Here is a 21,320-nt window from a genome sequence, read left to right as displayed (position 1 = left end):
TCTTTTCTAAAAAGTAACTCAGTCATTTTTACTCTGAGTACATTTTAAATGACCTACTTTTTACTTTTACCGAAGTAGATTTTTACACCAGTACTTTAACTTCTACTCAAAATATCGGCAAAGCAACAGCACTTGAGCAGGACATTCTAGTACTCTTTCCACCGCTGAACACAACACCTCGCCGTAGCTCCAGAGCGTCTCACCTGCATCTCCACCACCTTGTCCTTGCTCTCGGGGCTGAGCGACCACTCGTAGGCCAGGGGCTCGTGGTCGTCCGTGCTCTGGTTGCCATTCAGAGTGATGGAATTGCGTGGCAAAGTGATGACCTGGTTGTTCAAACGTTAAAGCACAAGGGATTTAAATAAAAAACAAATCAGTAAGGCAAATAAGTGCTAGAAGAGCCAAGAGGGACTTATTTACTCACTCCACTAAGTGAAAGAAGAGCTATTGATTTGCCATGTGTGCACTAGTTCAGTAAATTAAACTCATTAGACACATTTTTTTCATTAGACACATTTACACATAGACTTTATTCACCCAGGGACTGTTTGTTGAGCACAAATAGTCTCTTGGAGCACTGCCCTGCTTCACATTCATACAGTTACACATTTATGTGTATTCTTCTGCATTGAAAAGAGACATTATAACGTGGAGAACAGCTCGAACCTGGTTAGGGCCGGCGTTGGCCACAGGCCGGTAGTCCTTGGCCTTGTTGACGGACAGCGTGGCCTGGGTGGAGCTCTGGGCTCCGTCTGAGTCTGTCACCGTCAAACTGCGAGACGGAAACAGAATCACACACTTCATCAAGTCAGATACACAGCATTGTACAGCAGACATTTCACCTCCAAGTTAAATAGTACAGATTTTAAAAACATTTATTTTATATGCGTGTTATATGATTTCCAGTAAGTTTTGACCATGTATTTCCCTACTTTTTAATGTTACAAGCATATCAACACATGGACAGAGGAGGCCCAGTATCTAAGATGGTGGCAAAGGTTCTTTATATCTAATTAGAGGCTCTTTCTAGATGCTTGAGTGGGCTGTCTGCAGAGATCATCTCCTCTCTCACAAAAACTCACTCGTTTTTTTTTCTCTCCCCACTTGAACTGAAAGTTTTTAGTGATTTTAAGGACCCCAGAGTCATGGCCTTTTTTCCAGCATATCATTAGAGGAGCGTTATTATCAATTTGACAGTACAGCTGAAAACTTGGACTTCTAAGAGGTATGACGGTTTCATCCTACAATGGTGCACCTCTTTGACAGAGAGAGGTGAGGTCCATCCGTACCTGAATGTGTAGTTCCCAGGCACCAGGCTGGTGAGGGTGAGGATGGGAGTGTCGGCAGAGACCTTCTCCTCCCTCAGCGGACCCTTGACCTCCTCCCAGTGCCACGCCACCACCTTGTCGTCATCGGTACTCTCTGAAAAGAGGAGAGAGGAAGAGGGACACACTCAATCAGGACAGGAATGGTAGGAAAGAGACAGAGGGGAAAAGGTTCATACATGATGGTCAGAAGTTAACAGCTTAACTTTTAAACAATTTAGTTGAAAATAGTACTGGAGCCGTGCTTAGCGTTGGTTTGAGAGCATTTTCACCAATTTCTTTGAGTGACACGTGTGTAGGACAAAAACCAAAAAGGTAAATACTGAGAAAGAAATCCTTGAAGTAATATTAAACTCATCCAGGCAGCCTCAAGAACAAGGCTTCTCTATTTGCCGGTGTTGAATGTGTTCGTGTATTTGTGTGTGTGTGTGTGTGTGTGTGTGGTGTGTGGGAGACTCACGGCTGCCATCTATCACCGTGGAGCTGGTTGGCAAGGAGATCTCCTGGAACTTTGGGGAAACTACGGCAACAGGAGGCTTGTTTACCCGCGGCTCTGTCAGGTGGAAATAAAGACATTAACGCGCTTAGTGAGCTGTACATCAGATGTTTGTTAGCGAGGCGGAGAGAGCGAGTCAGTGGCCACCTTGCCAAAAAAACACAAGCACTCATCTTCCAGCTGAACTACTGACATCACACAGTCAACATGAGGTATAATTCTGGTTCCTGATCCCTTCAAATTAATTACACTGCGGCTTATGAAAGAGAATACCTTAGTTAGAATAGAATACTTAGAATACTTAAGTCACGGCAAGGCCTATTGTAGTCCAAGAGCCGCGCCCAACCGTTGCTCAACCGTTGCATAGCTTGATTAGCAAGTCAGCTTTTGGAAAGTGGGGGCTCGTACACACACACACACACACACACACACACACACACACACACACACACACACACACACACACACACACACACACACACACACACACACACACACACACACACACACACACACACACACACACACCTGGAAACTACATTAAACTAAATTGACTGCACATAAAACTTTGCATCTGCGGTCATAAAAGTACAGGTACAGCGATTTTATGTAAAATGCCAGACAATAACTGCAGTATTTTTTTGCAAAAAAAAAAAAAAAAGCTTTATTATTGGTGTCAATGGAGCTTAGTGTCACATGGTGTAAATGGTGTTTCACAGTCTGTACAATTAATCGTGTATAAAGGTATGTAGTGATTTTAGCTTCCACAATTAATGATCACAGAATATTGCCATATTGGCAATTCTTACACTTTTCATTTCACTTTGAATGCCTGCTGTGGTTGGCAGTAGTCAAGATATAGGTGTAAGATGCCAAAGGTGAATTAAAATAATTTTGTTCCTCAAATCATTAATACTAATAACCATAACTACTAATAACCCCCCTTATAAGAAAATATGGATGACATTTTAAATGCTGAATGTTGGACCTCACCTGGTTTGACTGTAACGTTGACGTAACCTTCTCCATGCGCTCCCTCTCCATCCACCGTCACCTCAAACACATACAGGCCCACAGTCAGCTGAGAGAGAGAGAGAGAGAGAGAGAGAGAGAGAGAGAGAGAGAGAGAGAGAGAGAGAGAGAGAGAGAGAGAGAGAGAGAGAGAGAGAGAGAGAGAGAGAGAGAGAGAGAGAGAGAGAGAGAGAGCACAAAGGGGAAAATGACAGAAAAAAATCACGTTGAAAGAGGAAGCAGTGGGCTCTTTGAGAGAATCTGTGTTATATACACACTGCACTGAAACCCTTCTATTTACAAATTCAGGTGCATGTCTTAGTTTCAGTTCAGAGTATGAAAATGAAGGAAGCCCATAATAATCTAATCCATACCTTGCTGAGTTTAAGTGTCTTGCTGTGCTTCCCTTCCATCTCTCCGCTGTAATCTTTGGGATGAGTTATCAGGCGCCAGTCAAATGCATAGTTTGTCCCTGTGGAGAAGTACCAACGTTGAGTGAATAAAAACATAGAGCAAAACTGCTCATGCATTTCATTAAAATCTATCAGATAAAGGATCATTTCCAGATGAGAGATTTAAGTGTCAGTGGGGCGTGTTGAGGAGGGATCAGCGGCTTAACAAAATTGCGAAATGCATTCCTCTGATTGAACAGCACAATCTGCATCTTTGTCCGGCCCTCAACTTCTTGGCTGGATTTGAAGATTCTGGTCAGCGTTTTACTAGGACGTCTGTCGATAGTGACTGAGCAATTTGACATAACTGAATATAATTCTTCCTACAACATGCTGAGTGACAGTTAGTCTGCAGAACGGTTTTCCCTACTTCCCAAGACTTCTGTCACATATTACGACTTTTCAACACCTGGAAATGATCAAATTAACTTTCCATACATTAAGCACGACCAAATCAACCATAACACTGTAATACGTATTAATAACAATTATTGCAGGTTTCAGAAAACACAGTGACTTATAGACCTTACTCCCACGACAGTTATTTTGAATTTACGTCACACTCAGGGTGGGAAACTCCACCCAGAAGAGCAACTACAGCCTAGCTAAATCCTACTGTTGTGTACCAAGATGCATTGGGAATCGGATAAACATTCATCAATTCACAGATTCCCCACTGAAAAGACAAATGGATCTCAAGGATCCGGAGGGATATAGGTTCACATTTTAATGTAATATGTTTGGTCCACTGTACCAAGCTACTGGAATTTAGTGTAGCTAATTAGATAACTGTTAGGTAAGTAACTTCAAAATGGCCGTTGTGGTAATGAGGTCAATCAGCGGTCAAGGGTTTCACCTTGCTGGGGTTCTGGGACCACGAAGGCGTTGAGCTCGACCTCGTTGCGGGGCAGCGTGACCTCCACACTCTCTCCTGCCGACACCGCCAGCTCCCTCACTGCCACGGACACCACAGGTCAGAGAGGAGGCCAGAGGAAGGGTATGCAAACCACATGGTTGGCATGGCAACAAGAAAAGTGGCAGTGGTTAGTAGTTTTTACAGTAACAGAAAGAAATGAACAAAACCATACGAAAGAAAGAATCATTCTTACGCTTAATTGAAATGTATTAGGTGGATAAATTAAAGAGGTTTTACAGATGAAACCTTTAAGTATAATCAGGGATGAAGGCGTGGTGTTCTCACTGAATGCATCCCTCTTATAAACTGAATTCACACACACACACACACACACACACACCACCTTGTTAGACATGAACAAATCGCAGATCGCTGAAGGTATATAAGACAAGACAGATAAGTTTTGATGCTCTATATAGAATGCAAAATCCTTAGATCTACACTGAACAAAAATATAAACGCAACACTTTTGGTTTTGCTCCCATTTTTCACGAGTTGAAATAAAAGATCTAAGACTTTTTCTATACACACAAAAGGCTTATTTCTCTCAATTTTTGTTCACAAATTTGTTTAAATCCGTGTCAGTGAGCACTTCTCCTTTGCCAAGATAATCCATTCACCTGACAGGTGTGGCATTTCAAGATGCTGATTAAACAGCATGATTATTGCACAGGTGTGCCTTGGGCTGGTCACAATAAAAGGCCACTCTAAAATGTGCAGTTTTATCTTGAAAAAAGACATTTATTAGGCACTGAACTATGGATCTCACATGACTAGGGCTACAGATATGCATTTTTTGAAAACCAGTCAGTATCTGGTGTGACCACCATTTGCCTCATGCAGTGCGACACATCTCCTTCACATAGAGTTGATCAGGTTGTTGATTGTGGCCTGTGGAGTGTCGGTCCACTCCTCATCAGTGGCTGTGTGAAGTTGCTGGATGTTGGCAGGAAGTGGAACACGCTGTCGTACACGCCGATCCAGAGCGTCCCAAACATGCTCAAAGGGTGACATGTCTGGTGAGTATGGAGGCCGTGCAAGAACTGGGATGTTTTCAGCTTCCGGGAATTGTGTACAGATCCTTGCAACACGGGCCGTGCATTATCATGCTGCAACATGAGCTCTGGTGGACATTCCTGCAGTCAGCATGCCAAATGCACGCTCCCTCAAAACTTGCGACATCTGTGGCATTGTGTTGTGTGATAAAAACTGCACATTTTAGAGTGGCCTTTTATTGTGACCAGCCCAAGGCACACCTGTGCAATAATCATGCTGTTTAATCAGCATCTTGAAATGCCACACCTGTCAGGTGGATGGATTATCTTGGCAAAGGAGAAGTGCTCACTAAAAACGGATTTAAACAAATTTGTGAACAAAATTTGAGAGAAATAAGCCTTTTGTGTGCATAGAAAAAGTCTTAGATCTTTTATTTCAACTCATGAAAAATGGGAGCAAAAACAAAAGCGTTGCGTTTATATTTTTGTTCAGTATAATTGTGTAAAAGACGTGGTCCAATGTGAGATGTTCTCTTTAAGAACAAAAACAAAAAGCTGTTGTGTATGCATGTCTAAGCCCAGTACAACTTCAGTGTTTTTAGATAAACCAGCTCAGCTTGTTTTGTTGGTAGCAGAGCGCACAAGATTTTATCTCTAATGGGTGTATTGCTTACTCTGTTGTTATTGTTAATTGTCAGTTAATAACCGTGCTGAACGCCAGATAAATAATGTTATGTTCTTAAGGGAGAGGAGGCCGACAGTACGAGCTATTCTTGTTTGCAGAAGCTCAGCATGTCTCAGCACATTCCTACTGCTTACACTCTGTTTGGCCTCCCACTCTGAGCACATGTTGCTTTCACACGCTAAAAATGCCGTCTGACCAGTCTACCATATAATTTGTGTCCAAAGGACATTTCCAAACGTTCTCAAACACCATTGGAGGCAACGGAATGAAATAAGAGTCTAGGATCTTATGCAAATTTTGATGGCTTGTGAAAGTTGAGGAAAAGTGGAAGCTGAAACGACAAGGAAAGCTTTTACACAAATTGAACAAAGAGAGGACCTAAGATGCCACGTGAAATATTCCTCCAAGACTGGATAGTTGCAGTGCTGTTATATGATGCATCAAGAATGAGTGCATAAAGACGAAGAAGTAACTGAAGGAGCTGGAAGGCTGGCTGCTGCCTGTGCATGTGATGCCAACCTCAGCAGAGTTTCCTCCTTACCGGCCTGTGTTGGAGCAGTTGTGATGGCAGGAGCTGGGGTGGCGGTGGGTTTACTGACTTCGGTGCTATTGGAAGACGCAGCAGCATCGGTGGTGTCCGCGGCCGTCGAGTTCTGCTGCGGGTGAGCCGGGGCGCCGTCTCCGCTCCCATTGGCTGACTGGCTAAGGTTCTTGTCGGCTGTTAGAGGAAGCGCGATGGGGCTGGGTATCGTCGGAGTCGGTTGAGCCGTTCCCGCTTTGGAGCTTCCCTGCAGCGACAGGTAAAAAATCACAGTCTCGGATGATGTTACAAACTCAGAATAGCAGGGAGCGGTTCAGGAGCAGAAGTGGGGGACAAGTAAAGAAATTTCCCTCACTTTTCTTCCTTTGCAGGCCCACAAAAGCCCAAAGACTTTATTAAGTAGAAACAATGTCAATATTACATTACATGAATGACTTGAGTCATTCATGTGTATTTCCTCTGATCTTTGCCAATTCCAACCCTTGTGAATAAAACCAGAAGACAGGAAGAAAGGAAGGAAGGAAGGAAGGAAGGGAGGAGTGATGAGAGAGAGGAGAGCTTTTCAAAGACTAAATAAATTTTCCACTGACTCCTGCTCCAGAGTGAAACCTCCTGAGTTGAGCCTTACCATAACCAGTTGGTGGGAAACATGCAAATCATATTTAAAGTCTTTTTAGGTAACAGCACCTGCTAAATGCATAAATAAATAAAAACCTTGAACATTAAACCAAAATCTAGTTGTGTTACCGTGCTGGTACGGTGTTGTCCGGTGTGCGCTCCGTGGCTGCCTGCCTGCTGCACCCGACGGGCCTTCCTACGTCTTGCTGTGATGGGACCCTTAGAGCGGAGTTACAAACAACAAAGAACTTTAGCAAAATCTATTATGAACTTTCTGAAACGTTGCAAACAGCATATAGATTATTCCAAAATTATAAACATTGATTATACTAGAATTAACTGATGAGCAACACGCTCAACTTCAACTCATAGATTCTAACTAGATGGTAAATCTTCAAAATAATATGACAACAGAGGTCCAGTATTCTATATTGATCGGGAGAAAGGCAAAAAGCAATAAAAAAAAACTGTTGCTATAGTGACGATCTTTCCTCTTTTACATGGCTCCATCAGCAGCAGCCCCACCTTAGAGAGCAGCTGCAGGAGGCCCAGGGACTCCTGGTGGGGCTGGGGCAGGGAGGTGATGGGGCAGCCCCTACTGCGGGAGCAGCTGAGCTGCACACAGCGCCCCCCCAGGCTCCACACGGCATTACAGCTCGGGTTCAAGCAGCAGGACTCCCAACACGTCGCCCCGCCCCTCCCTGCTGCCAGGGGGCGCCACCCGAGGCCGATGGTGCTGCTCCAGTGCATCCCCAGCACCCCACCGGTCACTCGGCAGACGTCTGCTGACACACCTGGAAGGGGAGGGGGAGGGAAGGAAGGAGAAGAGAACGATGTCATGTTACTTCAGCTCCGCAACTGCCATGGAGTTCAGATGTTCAACACAACATATGACAGAAAGACAGTGCTGTCTGTGTTTTCCATATCAAAATGATATACTGGCCACAACGAGAGATACGTTTGATTCCCAAATCCCCTTGCAAGAGGGTCATGGTTGAAAGCAGAAGAGGGAAGTGGGTCATGAAAGCAATGGATTTGTTTAACCAAAGGGGAAAACTAGAAAGAGGAAGCAGTTTTGTGAAAAAGATCTGCCAGAGGCTAAATGGCGCTGGGTAGCGTTTCATAGGCGTTTCAAGATTTCACTGGTTTGTATCAATCAAGGCATTGTTGGGAAATCCTGCCATTGTCCTCAGAACTGAAACCCACAGTGAATTCCACTCTCAACTTGTGAGCCTTTTCACACGTTAGGCTTTATAACAGACACACTGACTGAACATTTCTCAGAAATGCCGACATGCAGCCACAGTTCAAGCAGTCAGCAGTAGACAGGAAGTGAGGCTATTCCCTGACAAAACAAGACACTGATTAAAACCCAAAGCACAGTGCGCTGCGCGACACACTCCGCCCTCCCAGCCAGAACATATCGGAGTCATATCAACAGTGCTGGTACACTTAGCAGCCCCAACATGTGTGTGTGTGTGTGTGTATCTGCTCTAGGTAAAAAAAAAAAAAAAATGCAGTGTGTACTTTAGATAAGACTTGGCTGAGCGTGAGAGAAGACAGGAGCTTGTCCAGCTGACATCACGACTATTGACAGTTATGGCGGCTAAAACAGACACAAACAAAAAGGCAGTTCACCAGACCTCCTGGAGAGCGCTATCCCCACAGCTATTGTTGCCATAGCAACGGGAGAGTCTGGGGTGACACATTATGGGATGTAACTTGATTCTTTGAACCACACCAGCCCCCTGCCTCACACACACACAAAAGCACTATAATTTCTGTTTGAGAAAGGACCCTTTGGCCTCTGTTTAGCCATCCCACCCCTCTTCCCTCTCTTCTCCTGCCTCCCACCCTCCCCAAACACACACACACACACACACAGTCTGATTCACAGAGCCCCTATTGTCCCTTTCCACATTGTAACCCATCAAGCCAAGTGGCATCAGGCACTCACTCTGTAAAAAAGAAGCCACACATACACACAGTAGGGGCACCAATGGTAATCAGGCTCCACGCCTCAGATTATCAGGACAGTAAACACCCACTAACAACCTGAAACACTCACTGTGAGCTTCCAAGGAAGACGAAGACACACCCTGAGTAATCAAAGGCGTGTGAATCCACTGTTCAGACGAGCGCTGGGGGTTTACGATGGGTAGAGATGCGAGTTTTCTTATTAATTCTCTGTCAATAAAGACGGTTTGGCTCATGTTACCTGTGGGCGGGGCCAGGAACCAGAGGTAGGCCAGTGATAGGAGGACGAGGTGAGGTAGGCTCCGGGTCAGCAGCTTGCGGTGTGCATAGGACATTTTCCACAAGGACCGAGGACCTGGCAGGAGGAGACAGAGCTGCGTTAGCGTACCCGAATATTGCCTCTAGGTTCATTCAGCCATTCAAGCGAAGTCCGACTTCCACCCCCCCCACACACACACACTGCTCTGACATAACTGATACCAATAACCAAACACAACAAAGTAAACAAAAACTGCGGCCCACACAAGACGTCATGTTTACCTTTCTCTGGGCCAAGTGGTGGAAGAGAAGGGATGTGGAAAGAGAGAGATGGAGCGAGGAGTTAGGTGGGCAGGGAGGTGCGGTGAGGTGAAGGGTGAGGACAGGTCAACACCGGCACTCGGAGGGAGAGATCCAACATGGCCGCCTTTACAGCCTGAGGTGCTCAGAAACCACTCTGGAGAGAAGAGGAGAGAGAGAGAGAGAGAGAGAGAGAGAGAGAGAGAGAGAGAGAGAGAGAGAGAGAGAGAGAGAAAGAAATTGATTTAACACATGGTACTCATGGTAATGGTACTCATATTGGGATGGACAAACATGTGGCCATATGGATAATTTAAGTTTTCTCTTTCATTCTTCCCCCCTCTACATTTAATTTATTAATGACAGACAGTACCGCTTCAGCATTAAACCAGCACCCTAAATAATATGAATTGCCTGTAACATATCAGCCTGCAAACTTAAGCTTAAGAGAAGAGACACTATCACTTCAGCTGGATATACTCTGCAGGGAAAGCAAAGGTTATGAATCTGACTTTATCTCATTTTAAAATTACACGTTATATGGATCTGATAACTTCAGGCGTTCGTGACAAACACTACGGCCTCAACGGTTCATAGCATTCAGGAGGAAAAAAGGCGGAAGAAGAAAGAAAAATTGAGAGATAAGTCAATTCAATGGTCTGTTGGAAGCAAACGCTCCACAGCTTCCGCTTTCAGAAGATTTGAGCCCGCAGTCTTGTGGTGGAGGTAAGAAAGAAAGAGAAAAGACGTTGCCAGTTTGTGGGCAGAATAAAAACCACATGCTTAAGTCAGAGAACCTGTTAACATCCTGTGGAGAGTAATTGTTACGAAGGTACACGATGATTCACACATTTCCGTGAGTGCCTCCCTATCAGTCTAGGAAACACGACGAAACCTCAGATGCCTACAGAGAACCTCAAAAGAGGAAGATGCATGCATGTGTGGCAGGTGTGACAGGCGTCTAGTCCCTCTGCCTTAGCCCAAGGCATAGCTGACATTTATTATGTAATTTCCATAATCTTAACTATGCCATCTATTCTAGTTCTCCATTGCCCTAGGTGTCTCTTCTGGCAACATGGAATTATATTACAGCCTATTTATTGCCAGTCCTGTGTGTTCAAGGTGAATATGAGGACTGGAATTGGGCAATATTTGTGATTTTTAAGTCTTTGGAGGATTGCTGTATGCTTTAAAGAAAGGGGGAAAAAAACTCTCTTTGCTCTTATTTCTCTCCTGCATGATCATTCTGGGATCACAGGAATATTATCAGGCCAACGTGGCTCTGGCCCTGTCACTTCTTACTATTGGTTGCTTGTAATATTAGCGATCTAAGGATTCAAGCTTTTTCTGCTGTGGCACTCACTGCAAGTCACTACGGATAAGAGCGTTCGCTAAATGAATACCTAAAATGTAAAAATAAAGTGCATTTCAAATTTAACTAGGTCTAGACAGCATAATAGATTAACTTTTTACTGAATTCGATAGTGCGGTAAACAGGATGAAATATGAGAAATGATGCCAAAGAAGCACAAGACACATGTCAAGACCCGATGCTGAATGCCACTTAGTCCTTTGCCTCCAGAGAGTGCGATTTGTGAACTTTCTCTCATTTCACGGTTCCTCTGGCCTAAGGCGGCCCAGATGTCAGGACCAGACTAATAAATAAAAGTTTGCACCCTGAGGAAGGCTATGTATGTGCCGCAACGTGCCGGTGCTTTTTAAACATTTTGAAACACGTGTATGCAATGCATTAGCCACTAAACAATAAAGGCTTTTTACTTTTTGTATGGAAAGAGTGCCTTGGACAAATTTTTTCTGCCGAGTAATAAATAAAACTTTTAAATAATCAAGAATTAAAGTAATTCATAAAACCTTTCATGGTTGATCAGAGAATGAAGAATTTGCTACACGAGTTAAGCTCACAAATAGAGCCTGATGCAGACTGCTGGATTACACTCACAAGTTGCACAGGCTGCATGAATCTGTTCCTTCTAGATATAAAAGGTAAATTCTGTCCTCTCAGGTGACCTAATGCCTCAGTAAAGCCGATGATATGATTTGATGTAGCGTGCATGCAGCTAGCCTGAGGAGAAGAGAGGTCCTGCACTTTTTTTCCCCCCTCTTACAAGTCTCAAGCACGTTCTTGCAGCAGAAAAGAGAGAAAGGGAAAAAAAAAGAGAGCGTTTGGGACATTGTGTTCAACACGTTGGCAGGCCTCCTCTACATCATCTTACCACAGTGGACTACAGCAGGAAACTTTCAGCAGCATCTGTGCTGATAATCTGTAAATGAGTAGCAGGCCAAGTGCAAAGTGTTGCAAATTAGGTGAGACTATGAAGGGCTGCATTCCAAGACGCTATACATCCATTTTGAGGGAGGAAAATGTTCAAAAAGACACAGATGACAATATCCTTTCTAAAGTTGCTGCTATGTAGCTAAGTAAAGAGTTCAAGATAGCTGATAACTTCAACACTAATCAACAGTTAGCTGTAGTTTCATGGCAGCAATAATTAGTAGGTGTCACATCCCTTTTGAAAAAGAACTGTAGATCTATAATACATTTTAGGATGCAATGCATAAATCACAGCAAAACTTTAACATAGCATGCAACTACCATAGGCCAGAAATTATAGCTCAAAGAATCCTATAGTAATACCATAGGAGACAAAAAAAAACCCCACTATAAACTCAGAGACAATATAAGTCCCTGTAGGAATACTATAGTGATTTTTCATTGGGGATTTTTCAAATAGCGGATATCTCATTAATGAAGCCCTTCACATCAACACACATTAACGTACACAGCATGAACTAATCAGACAAACCTGCATGGTATATGGCTCATCCTCTGGATCCGCATTCCTGCACACAGATGCGTTGAGTCCCAGCCGCCTCCCTTTTATTATAACCAACAGTTGAATCAGTCCCAAATCAACAAACAGACATCTGTCCTCCAGCTCTTGTGTTCCTCTCCCAAGTAGGCCACCAAAAAAATAAAAAATAAAGCTGCAGGTAAAAATACTCCTGACAACAAACGTGATGGATTGGTTTAGGCTGTTTTCTCCCTGTGAAAGTTACAAGAAGGTCGATTTGCTGTTTTGCTGCGCAGTAAATGCCGGTGGTGACTTTGGGGTTTGTGCAGCAGCAGCAGCAGCAGCAGTACAGCTCAGGTGCGCTCGGTCACCTGGGCTGATGACAGCTCAGCCATTATGCACTTTTTCAATAGCCAGTTTCCCCCCGAGACACAGCTCCGCAAAACAAGGCACTCTGTCACCAAAAAGCCTTATATCCGGGTGTTTCTTTCCTCCGTTTCTTCCTCCTCCTCTCTCTTTCACATGCGGCAGTCAAAAGCACACTTGTCAGTGCTGTGTTGGCTTGCAGGCAGACAGGTCGGTGGAGCTTTCTCTCAAATTACACCAAGTCCCCCACACACACATACACAGTATCTTCTGGCTAAGTCGTTTTTCCCCAGCAGAGTTCCTGCGAACCAAAACAAAAACAACGATGAACCTCTTATTATGCAATGACAATGACTTAACGTCCTGATGAGGAAACTGCTGTATTCCTACAATACATTTTTGAAGGATGCTATACAAATATCACAGCAAAACTATGAGTCCCTGTAATAAGAAGAGGAGGTAAAAGGACTAGACACTGCAGTCATCCAGGTAGTAGGATGTCCAAAAAATAAAAACAAAATCTAGTTAAAATGAAGAGTTGAAGCCTCTTGGATGAGTAGCGAAACGTCTTCAACTCTTAATTTTACTTCCAGTGGAATTTTACAGTTTTTATTTTTTTTGACACCTCCCTATAGTGATATTTGACTATAGCAACATTACATTGATTTTTTTTCCTGAGGGCGATGACAAGTGCAAATGAATGAAGGAGTGATTGCCAGTCAAACGCAAGGCCTGAGATAATATCTTTCATCCAAAATGGTGGGCTCATACATTATGTAGCTTACCAGCCTGGATACAAGAGTCAGGATTTAGGCTTTACGGATGTCTCTCTGGCTGTCAGATAATTGAAAAGGCCCACAATAACCCCCATAGGCTACTTATCTGTGAAAGCCTCGCTGGCTCACAGTAGTCGCTGTGTAGCCAAGCTTGCGCAGTCCACTGCACTGTCACAACAAGTACAAATGAGTGACGGTTGAACCGATAGGACACTTCGTATCGTAGTAGATCCGTTATTTTGTCACGTACCGACCTCTCGTTACTGAGATGGGACGGTTGAGTACCGGTGCCGAGCGGTATATCACCTGTATAATCCAGGATTTAGGCACCTTGAAGCTAACAGCTGTTGGCATCTCACCGTTCAGAATCAGATCCTCCTGTGCGTTTTTACGTTACGTCGTAGGGACGTTGCTGTTAAAGAAAGGCATACGCAAAACTTACACGTAGGAAATCGCACAGTCTTTCAGTTGGTTGCTGTGATTTGTCGTCGTTGTTGTTGTTCCCTTTGTACACTAATTAGGTCAGTGTTCCTGTCCCTTGCACAGCTGATGTGCCTGTGACCAGCAGTGTCAAGCTAGTCAGGTGTAAAATATACGCTTTCCGGTAGCAGAATTTTCAAAATAAAAGCCGACGACGAAAGCGTTGGGACGTTTTTGAGTAAAGGCGGTCCAACAGCGAAAATTAAGAATACACCCTGATTAATTTGTAGTAAAATAAAATACAATTGATATGATTTCGTTGTTTTTTTAGTTCCAGCTCTGCCCGTGGAGATCAGTGGTGGAGATTGCACCTTCACTCGGATGTAAAAACACAGTGAATGCGATTAATCAAACTACTTCCTCTTTGCGCCACCTGCTGTCAACTGCGAGCATTGCTTTCTTCGGTGTCACGTTACTGCATTTTAGCGTTCTCGTCGTAACAGACTTGCTGCAAGATTTAACGTGAATGTAAATCTGTATGATTTTCTCATTTGGCCACAAAACCCATGCAAGTCCTCTGACGTTACAAGAACATCGACCAAAATGGCGCCGCCGCGCTCCAAAGATCCCCGTTATGATTGGCTTGCAGACATTTTTGGATCATTTTGATTGGTTCGTTGCAGCCTTGTTTTGACAACTTACTTCCGCAAAGTGCTCGTGTGTTGTCGTGCGGGAGGTTCAGAAGAGGACTGTCTGGTGAGTAAGTTGCTGTTTTATAAATATATAGCTGCTCTAGTGGCCTTGAATCCTTGGCAAACGGTATAACAATAAGCCAGTTAATTGCTAAGAAGGATTCAGCAAGCTAAATGCAAATTAACATCAGGTTAGCTAATTAACTCGGAGCTAACGTTAACCAGTAAGCTAAATTGCTCATGTATAACGTTCATTACCATGTTTTTTTTTCTAATCCTTGTCATTTGGGGTTTTCCTTTTGCGTTCTTTTTGTTTTTCTTTCGGTCGCAGTTAAATCAAGGTTATTATGGCTGAAAGTACCGAAGTTGCCCCTGTTGTGACCAGCCACCATCCTGGAAAAGAGGAACAGGGAGGTGAAGAAGGAGGAGGTGGAGGAGGAGAACCAGAGAGGGACGGAGGAGGGGGTCTGACTGATGCCCAGAGAGAGGTTTTGGAGAAGTGTCTCCATACACTCAAGCATGCTAAAAACGACAGCCACACACTGGCTGCACTGCTTCTGGTAAGTCTCAATTATCTTTGTGATATCTGTAACCGCATAGGCAGTGGAGATGGTTTTGTCATATTCAATAGGTAAATAGGAACCCTAACTGTTTGTATCACTGCATAGATCAATAGTGTAATTTAGGTTTTAAACAGGGATACACTGTATGTCTGTCTCTTTCTGGGCTTTTTAGAATATATCTCTTACCAGTCTAGTTAACACTGAAGTATGAGTCACAGGATTCACAGTATACCCTCCTATCCTCAGCAGTACAACTGAAACACTAGTATACATGTAATTATTATATAATTATATGTTTCAGTTCAATTTCCCACTATTTACGGACACAGGGTATTACAACTACCGATTGAACTCTGTTGAACAATATGAATTGGTAAATTGATTGGTATAAAAACAGTTTTTTTTTCTCTCCCTGTCTTCAGATCACCCGCTTGTGCCCAGCTAGCCAGCTAGACAAGCCCACCTTGAGGCGCATCTTCGAGGCAGTGGGCCTCAGTCTTCCAGCTCGACTCTTGGTGACAGCGGTCAGGGGGAGTGAGAGCTCCAGCCTGCCCCCAGAGGAGCTCCTTTCGCTTGGCACGGCTCTGCTGGCTGCTCTGAGCACAGACCCAGACATGGCCTCCCATCCCCAGCTCCTCACCACCGTCCCACTTCTGCTGGGAATCCTTGCTGACGGTCCCACATGGAACCAGCAGAAACAAGCAGCGCAGGGACAGAACCAATCCAGAGAAGGGGTGGAGACGGAAACAAGACAAACGGGGCAGAGTCAAAATAATGAAGTCCAGTCAGCAGAAATTTCAAGCACAACAAACGTGGCTAAACCAGAAAAGAGGCCAGTGGGAGAGAGTGAAACCAGTAAGCATAAGGACGAAGACGGCAATGCAGAGAACGCAACATCAACACCTTCAGAAACCTTGCCATCCCCCAAGCTTGATGAGGCCATGGCTGCCGACTGCTACCAGGTTTTGGCCGCCGTGTGTGCCTTACCCAGGGGTCCTGACCAGCTGCTGACCAGGGGGGCCGTCCCCGCTCTGTGCCGAGCACTGGAACAAAACCAGACCTTCAGCCACAAGAGGGGGCTTGCCTTGCTGGGCTGCCTCCTTTCAGGTAAAACCAGGGACAAAGCGTGGAGGAAACACCCTGCGGAGCTCGTCGCTCTGCTGGTCAGGGTCTCCAAGGACTTCTGCCAAGCCGTAGACCAGGCCAGACTGGACATGTGCGTCCAGTTGGTGCAGTTTCTGCCCCCAGCAGGAGGCGCAGCAGAGAGTGAGGAGCTGAAGGGAGTCGTGGCCAGTGTATGGGCGGAGCTGAGACCCATGATGCAGGCTAAGTTGACACCGAGACAGATAGGGCCGATTCTGGTGCTCAGTGCGTGTTTGTTGGATTTGTATGGATGGGAGCCGGTGGGCCCGCCGAAGTTCTGCTGTTTGCTGGTGAACCGGGCCTGTGTGGAAGTCAGGATGGGTCTGGAGGAACCGCCTGGTACCGACCTGAGCCCCGGGCTGCAGCACACACTCACAGGTACCTGTTAACTGTTAAAACAGTTCTCCAACTTGCAAAGCGGCAGCCTCCATAACAGTTTATATTTGTTTAGCATTTGCCTTCTGGGTTTGATTTTCTGAATAAATGGCACATGAATGCAACGCTGTTTAGCAGCCAACTTGTAAGTCCTGGATGTTGGACCTTCCCCCCATGAACGCAGCATAATAGCTATGGCTAAATAACAAAAATCGTCTAATGGCGGAAATCCCAGATCTGGATCATGACCAAAATCCAGTCAACTGATCCTTGGGCCAAGGCCTATCTGGCCACAACATTTCATCCAAATTAGTTTGTAACTTTGTGAGATATCTTGCTGACAAACAGATAAGGGTGAAAACTTAACTTCCCTCCAACTTCGTTGGCAGAGGTAACAAAAATTATAAACAGTAAACCTGCTCAACTGTGACAGATAGACTCTCTGCTTCCTTGGCCATTTTTTAAATTTTAAATTGTTCATTTGATGTGTCTTACTATGTTTATTTAATGTGTCATATATGTTTTCTCTATATTTTGTCTGATGAATGTGTGTCGCTTTATGCCTTGCTATGCCTGTGTTTCTCATTTGGGACAAAAAAAGTCTTGAACTTGAACTGACAGTGATATAGTAATGATAATACTAACATTGGGTCATGAAATGGTGTCATGAAACCATGTCAATGTGATCAGATTAAACTTTATTAATCTCTTTCCTGATTCTGTTCATTTCCAGGCTGTTACCGCATCATGGAGGCAGCCATCGAGCAGGCCTGCAGCCTGGGAGTCCCGCAGAGCGCTGCGCCTCCACAGAGCGCCATCTCTGGACTGAGTCTGCAGCAGAGCCGGCAGGTCCTCAGGGTGCTGGAGGAGGCCTTCTCTGCTGTCATATACCACCTGCAGCAGGTGAGAGGAGATCTTCAGTATTCAGTACATGACATTATCGTGTATATGTCCCGTCTTGGAAAGAAGCATGCATTACTGAAGTTCTTGCATATCCTTATATTGTAATGATTTAAAGTGGTAATCCGCAAGATTCCAAGTTTTTTTCATTTTGGCGACATCTTTGGTGCTGAGCGCTCATTGCTGCGTTGTTTCTGCTCTGCACTTTCCAGAGATCACCTGTCAATCAAACAGTGTAGCGATAGGAGAGCAACACACAAAAATTGAAATGGTGTTATTTTATTCCCTGGCATGAAATCGAGCCAAAGACTCACTGCAAGGGGAGACAAATTTTGGCACAAAACAGCTAACAGACACTGGGTGTTTAGAACAGCAAATGTAAAGGTTTTCATGAACTGGGTATAGGTTGAATCACTATTGTGTTTTATCAATCAGTGATAGAGAGGAGCAAAACGGAAATATATTTATGTGAAAATGTCAGATTATTTCTTCAAGTATTTGAAGTTACTGTAGTGTTCATGGATCATTATAAGTCCGTAAACCTCCTCAGAGCTCAATCCGCTCACTAAACCTCTCTTTTTGGTTTGTCTCCAAGGTGGATCCGAGTCGCTATGGCGACCCTTTCATTTTCGCCACATTCCGTTCTCTCTGCTCCTGGCTGGCCGAGGAGACTTCCTGTCTGAAGGAGGAAGTGACCGGCCTGCTGCCGTTCCTGATCGGCTACAGCAGGACCCATCTGCAGGGCGAGAGCCCAGAGCAGGGCCTCTCTAACTGGATGTCTGAGATGTCCGTCACAGAGGAAGGCGGGGCTTGGACGGGCAAAGACGCTCTGAGGTAAAGAAGAGAAGTGCAAGCCAGGAGGAGTCAGAAACATCACAAGGGCCAGAACTGCCAGTATAACACACACCCAGGGAGAGTAAAAAAATTACCTGCTAAGGATAATTTATACCAGCCAAAATAATTAATACACTTTTGTTTTCAGTGCTATTGTTTCCATTCATACAATGGATATTTTTATTTTTTAAATGAGCAATAATTATGAAGCACAACATACAGTCTTTTTCATTTTATTGTATCTTCTTGTTTAGTTTTTCATCTTACTGACCTTATATCTCCCCTGTCCCCCTCCCCTCTCTCCAGGTATCTCCTCCCAGCTCTGTGCCACCTCTCGGCGGAGGAAGGCCCCAGGAAGGTGCTCCTCACCCTGGACACGCCGGCCCTGCTGGTGGACTTCCTGACGCAGTGCTGGAGCTCCCTAAAGGGGAAAGGCGGGGCGTCTTCTGCCAGGGACCCCAGCATGGAGACGGCCTGCTCAGCGCTGCTCAACTTCACTGTCACAGAGCCAGAGAGAGTCAGGTGCCTGAATAACACAAATTTGCTTATCTGAAGCCTGTAGGAACAGTGGTTGTTTGGGAGAATTCAGTTTTCAAAATAATGAAATATGTTTTTAATTTCATACCAAAACTGAAATGTGCATCCATACTCATTCTTTTTAATTATTAACATGTTTTATTTGTATCCATCAACATTGAGGCTCCAACAGTTCATGTTAACAACAGTTCATAATATATATATTTTTTGGTATTTGTATAGGAAGGACCCATGTTTCAGAACCCTCGAGGCACTTCTGAGTGAAGCACTTCCTGTTTTGGTGCATAAGCCCCGCCTTCTGGTCCTAGCAGCCAATTACTGCACTCTGGGGCTAATGATGGGCAGGCTCAAACCAGCTCCTACAGGTAAAAGTGGTTTTGGTATATCATGAACTCGGTGTTCTTCTCTGCACATTGGTGATGATGTTTAGCTTGTCAGCAGTTAAATATGCCAAAAAACAAGATGTTCCAATTCTGAATGTGCTCGGTACTAATACTGGGTAGGTATCAGCTAGCAAAGTGACATCCGCCTCCAGGTTGGACGTGCTGTGCATTCTGAGATGCTGTTCTGCTCACCACAGTTTTAAAGAATGGTTATCTGAGTTACTGAAGCCTTTCTGTCAGCTCCAACCAGTCTGGCCGTTCTCCTCTGCCCTCTCTCATCAACAAGGCGTTTCCGTCCGCAGAACCGCCGCTCACTGGATGTTTTTTGTTTTTCGCACCATTCTGTGTAACCTCTAGAGACTGTTGTGCGTGAAAATCCCAGGAGATCAGCAGTTTCAGAAATACTCAAACCAGCCCGTCTGGCACCAACAGCCACGCCACGGTCAAAGTCACTGAGATCAAATTTTTTCCCCATTCTGATGCTTGATGTGAACATGAACTGAAGCTGCTGACCTGTATCTGCATGATCTTATGCATTGCACTGCTGCCACATGATTGGCTGACTGGATAATTGCATGAGTAAGCAGGTGCACAGGTGTTCCTAATAAAGTGCTCGGTGAGTGTACAGTGCAGCAATCACACAGTTATTGTTTTAATGCTTGCATTCGTCTATCTCCTGAGGGTTGTTGACACAGATTCAAGTCTGCTGTGGTTTATGGCTTTAGGAGAGAGTTGTTCATATTCACAAATATTGATCAGATTGTTGTACGCATATATGAATTCTTAATGTGAGGAGTTTTCCCTCTAATTCGAGGCTTTGAACACCTTTGAACCCTCGGACCTGAATTAGAAATGTGGTCATTCCTTATGTTTTGAAGACCCAGGCTTATAAAAACATATTGTTAGCATGTTGAGAGCCACTAAAAGTAACCGGGCTTAAATTTGGTCGTTCTTGTTTCCAGGCACGGTGGAAGCGGGCCAGAGGCGGTTCTTCTCCGCGGCTCTCCGGTTCCTCCGCGGCGCCCTGGACTCCGGCCCCGGCCCCGGCCCGGTCAGGGTGAGCCTCGGCTGGGAGGAGCGGTGGGACGAGGCCGCGGAGCTGTGGAGGCTGGGGCTGCAGGCGCTGGGAGGCTGCGTCCGCGCCCAGCCGTGGCTCACCGGCCTGGTCAGAGAGGAAGGCTGGCTGAAACACACGCTCGCCATGCTGGGGCTGTGCAGCGCACTGCCTGACCCGCACACCCAGGAGGCGCTAGAGGAGGCTCTGTGCGCCATGGCGGACCAGTGCGCCCTCTGCAAACAGGAGATCGGAGACATTATGAGGAGAAATGAGAAAGGAGCTTTGAGTTCTATGGGGAACCTGAGGAAGTCGGTGGGAGTGAAGTGAGACCGAACTGCAGGTGATGGACAGTGATGGGATATATCGAGTCGTGAAAAGTCGAAAAGGAGGTCGCACCATGAAAAACTAAAAGAGATATTCTTGTGTGTTTATTACCGATACCAAACTGACTTGAGGGTAGCAACGTGTAACTTTCGTCCCAGGCTTTCCTATCAGTAAGACAGGAGAGATTCCAGACAAGACAAGTCTTTGCAAAGGTTGCATGGAAATGAAGGCAAAATTATTGTATTTCTGTGTATCATAATATTCGGTATAATGCAATGTAAATGTCTGTTGAAACTGCTGTGCTCTCCACACGGAATCAACAAGGCACAAGCAGTTTCTTTCATGTGAATCGCGAAATGGGAATGCATTTAATAAAGAACTATTTTGGTACAGAACCATCAGTCTTGTTGCTGATATTAACTTTTACTTATTATTTTTCTTTTATTATGTTTGACCATGCCAACTACTGAAGCAGACTAGAAACATCTCAAAGCATTAGACCTGTAAAAAAAACTATTGATGACCATAGCTGCCAACTTGCACCTGAATTTCACATTATTCCC

General features: G+C 44.8%; 2 protein-coding genes across 4 annotated transcripts in view; one reads left to right on the top strand and one right to left on the bottom strand.

Moving 5' to 3' along the window:
* kiaa0319l (KIAA0319-like ortholog) overlaps positions 1–14,083 on the bottom strand; it is a 29,477-nt gene extending 15,394 nt beyond the window's left edge. For both annotated transcript variants that reach the window (XR_013507490.1, XM_078290342.1), the window contains exons 1-14: positions 13,972–14,083; positions 12,400–13,054; positions 9,557–9,731; positions 9,258–9,371; positions 7,565–7,833; positions 7,169–7,258; positions 6,422–6,668; positions 4,141–4,239; positions 3,207–3,304; positions 2,815–2,902; positions 1,786–1,878; positions 1,290–1,422; positions 667–772; positions 204–326 (exon numbers count right to left, since the gene is read on the bottom strand). Coding sequence is in view for 1 of the 2 variants with exons in the window: in XM_078290342.1 (XP_078146468.1) it covers positions 204–326; positions 667–772; positions 1,290–1,422; positions 1,786–1,878; positions 2,815–2,902; positions 3,207–3,304; positions 4,141–4,239; positions 6,422–6,668; positions 7,169–7,258; positions 7,565–7,833; positions 9,258–9,351 (1,440 nt within the window). In the remaining variant the exon portion in view is untranslated. The remainder of the gene's footprint in view (positions 1–203; positions 327–666; positions 773–1,289; positions 1,423–1,785; positions 1,879–2,814; positions 2,903–3,206; positions 3,305–4,140; positions 4,240–6,421; positions 6,669–7,168; positions 7,259–7,564; positions 7,834–9,257; positions 9,372–9,556; positions 9,732–12,399; positions 13,055–13,971) is intronic.
* A 585-nt stretch (positions 14,084–14,668) lies between these two features.
* Positions 14,669–21,152, top strand: ncdn (neurochondrin). 2 transcript variants are annotated; one of them, XM_078290600.1, is made up of 8 exons: positions 14,669–14,709; positions 14,973–15,201; positions 15,627–16,725; positions 17,456–17,625; positions 18,218–18,456; positions 18,763–18,978; positions 19,216–19,358; positions 20,339–21,152. In XM_078290600.1, exons 2-8 carry the CDS (start codon positions 14,989–14,991, stop codon positions 20,758–20,760), a joined length of 2,502 nt encoding a protein of 833 aa, XP_078146726.1. In that variant the 5' UTR covers positions 14,669–14,709; positions 14,973–14,988; the 3' UTR covers positions 20,761–21,152. The 2 variants fall into 2 exon arrangements, with proteins under 2 accessions (XP_078146726.1, XP_071755464.2); XM_071899363.2 differs by having other exon boundaries at positions 14,677–14,705.
* Positions 21,153–21,320: the final 168 nt, after the last annotated feature.

The sequence above is a fragment of the Centroberyx gerrardi genome, chromosome 19, assembly GCF_048128805.1.
Source record: "Centroberyx gerrardi isolate f3 chromosome 19, fCenGer3.hap1.cur.20231027, whole genome shotgun sequence".
NCBI lineage: Eukaryota > Metazoa > Chordata > Actinopteri > Beryciformes > Berycidae > Centroberyx > Centroberyx gerrardi.
The sequence above is the reverse complement of the archived record's forward strand: the minus strand, read 5'-3'. Positions and strand labels throughout refer to the sequence as shown.

Coding starts and splice junctions, on each gene's coding strand:
- ncdn (XM_078290600.1), top strand. CDS start 14,989: ATGGCTGAAAGTACCGAAGTTGCCCCTGTTGTGACCAGCCACCATCCT. Junction 15,202..15,626: donor CACTGGCTGCACTGCTTCTG/GTAAGTCTCAAT, acceptor CCCTGTCTTCAG/ATCACCCGCTTGTGCCCAGC. Junction 18,979..19,215: donor ACAGAGCCAGAGAGAGTCAG/GTGCCTGAATAA, acceptor GTATTTGTATAG/GAAGGACCCATGTTTCAGAA.